Source organism: Neophocaena asiaeorientalis, unplaced genomic scaffold (genome assembly GCF_003031525.2).
Source record: "Neophocaena asiaeorientalis asiaeorientalis breed wild unplaced genomic scaffold, Neophocaena_asiaeorientalis_V1.1 scaffold43, whole genome shotgun sequence".
Taxonomy (NCBI): Eukaryota; Metazoa; Chordata; class Mammalia; order Artiodactyla; family Phocoenidae; genus Neophocaena; species Neophocaena asiaeorientalis.
Window position 1 is genome coordinate 15,748,843 of NW_020173674.1, and position 1,252 is coordinate 15,750,094.

Sequence of the window (1,252 nt, forward strand, 5' to 3'; positions counted from 1 at the left end):
ACGGCACCAACCTTCGCCTCCCTAGCTGCTCCACCCCACCCTGGACACCGGCGATAGGGAACAGACCCGGGAGGCAGGAGAGCTCTGGGCAGGGTGGATCCACCGGGGAGGCGGGTAATGCACCCGGGCACCGGGGACGCGACGTCGTTCCGGTGACCGAAGCTTGTGGAGTTGCCTCCACCCGGGGATTCCCGGCCCCCGTTCCAGCGAATCCTCCCCACTTCTCCCCCAGTCTTGGGAGCCTGGGCCCTCAAGGTTCAAGAAGTCAAGAGCCTTGAGAAATGCACTGTGCAAATATATTGACTTTATTTGTCTCCGTTCGGGAGTCTCACAGACATATCCAGGTAAAAAGATCGTTAAATAAACGCCGTCAGCCATCGCAATGCAAAAATAAATATCAATCCTCCGGCCACAGCAGCAGCTGCGCTGCACCCCAAGTCCCATCGGCCGCGCCTAACAATTATAAAAGTGTTCAGCGAGAGTGTGTGGGAGTGAGTGTGAACGGGTGTGCGCTGGGGGGCACGGTGGAGCCATGTGCAAAATCGGAGTTGCAAACCATCGGACAAGGGCGTGGAGCGGCTCTCCGGGAAGCTCTGGTGACCCGGGGCGACTCGGCGAGGGTGCGCCTCCCCGCACACACTCACAGCAGAGTTCGTACTGGGAAGAGTTAAAAAATAAACATTTACAAGGGCAGAGAAAGCGGGCCCCCTCCCTGGCGCCCCGGCGCGCGCTCCCGCCCAGGGCGAGCGCAGCTCGGGGAGCCCCGACCAGTTCGTAGCCGGGTGAGGGTGCAAGCGCTCGAGGGGCGGCGGTCCCCGGTTCTCGGGGGGACCCCGGGGGGCGGGGCCCCTAGAGGTTCGCACACCTGTCCCCGGCGGGCCGCCGAGGCGCGCGAGTCCCGGCTGCGGGCGGCGCCCCTCACAGGGCCGAGTCGGAGTCGCTGGAGTCCAGGCTGTTCCTCAGTTTGCAGCTGCCGAGCTGCTCCCTCTGCAGCGACAGGCTCTGCGTGCTGCGGCGCAGGCACTCCAGGCTCTGCAGGAACGACTTCTTGGCCTTCTCTTCCTCCATGGGGGACACGCCCTCTTCCTCCACCTCCTGGATCTCGTCGAAGGTCACCGGCTGCGTCTTGAAGCGGGACTGGCGCGGCCGCCGCAGCCGGCCCTTGCCCTTGGACAGCTTGGCGGGCCGCACGGGCTGTGGGAACTCGTCGGCCAGGCACACGAAGTGCGGCATCACTGCCTGGTAGCTAGAG

General features: G+C 64.5%; 1 protein-coding gene across 1 annotated transcript in view; it reads right to left on the bottom strand.

The window, feature by feature from the left end:
* Window positions 1–282: 282 nt before the first annotated feature.
* The window catches only part of CUNH11orf96 (chromosome unknown C11orf96 homolog), a 2,149-nt gene continuing 1,179 nt past the window's right edge, over window positions 283–1,252 (bottom strand). Inside the window, exon 3 of the mRNA XM_024748555.1 lies at window positions 283–1,246. Coding sequence (XP_024604323.1) covers window positions 919–1,246 — 328 coding nt within the window. The 3' untranslated portion in view covers window positions 283–918. The remainder of the gene's footprint in view (window positions 1,247–1,252) is intronic.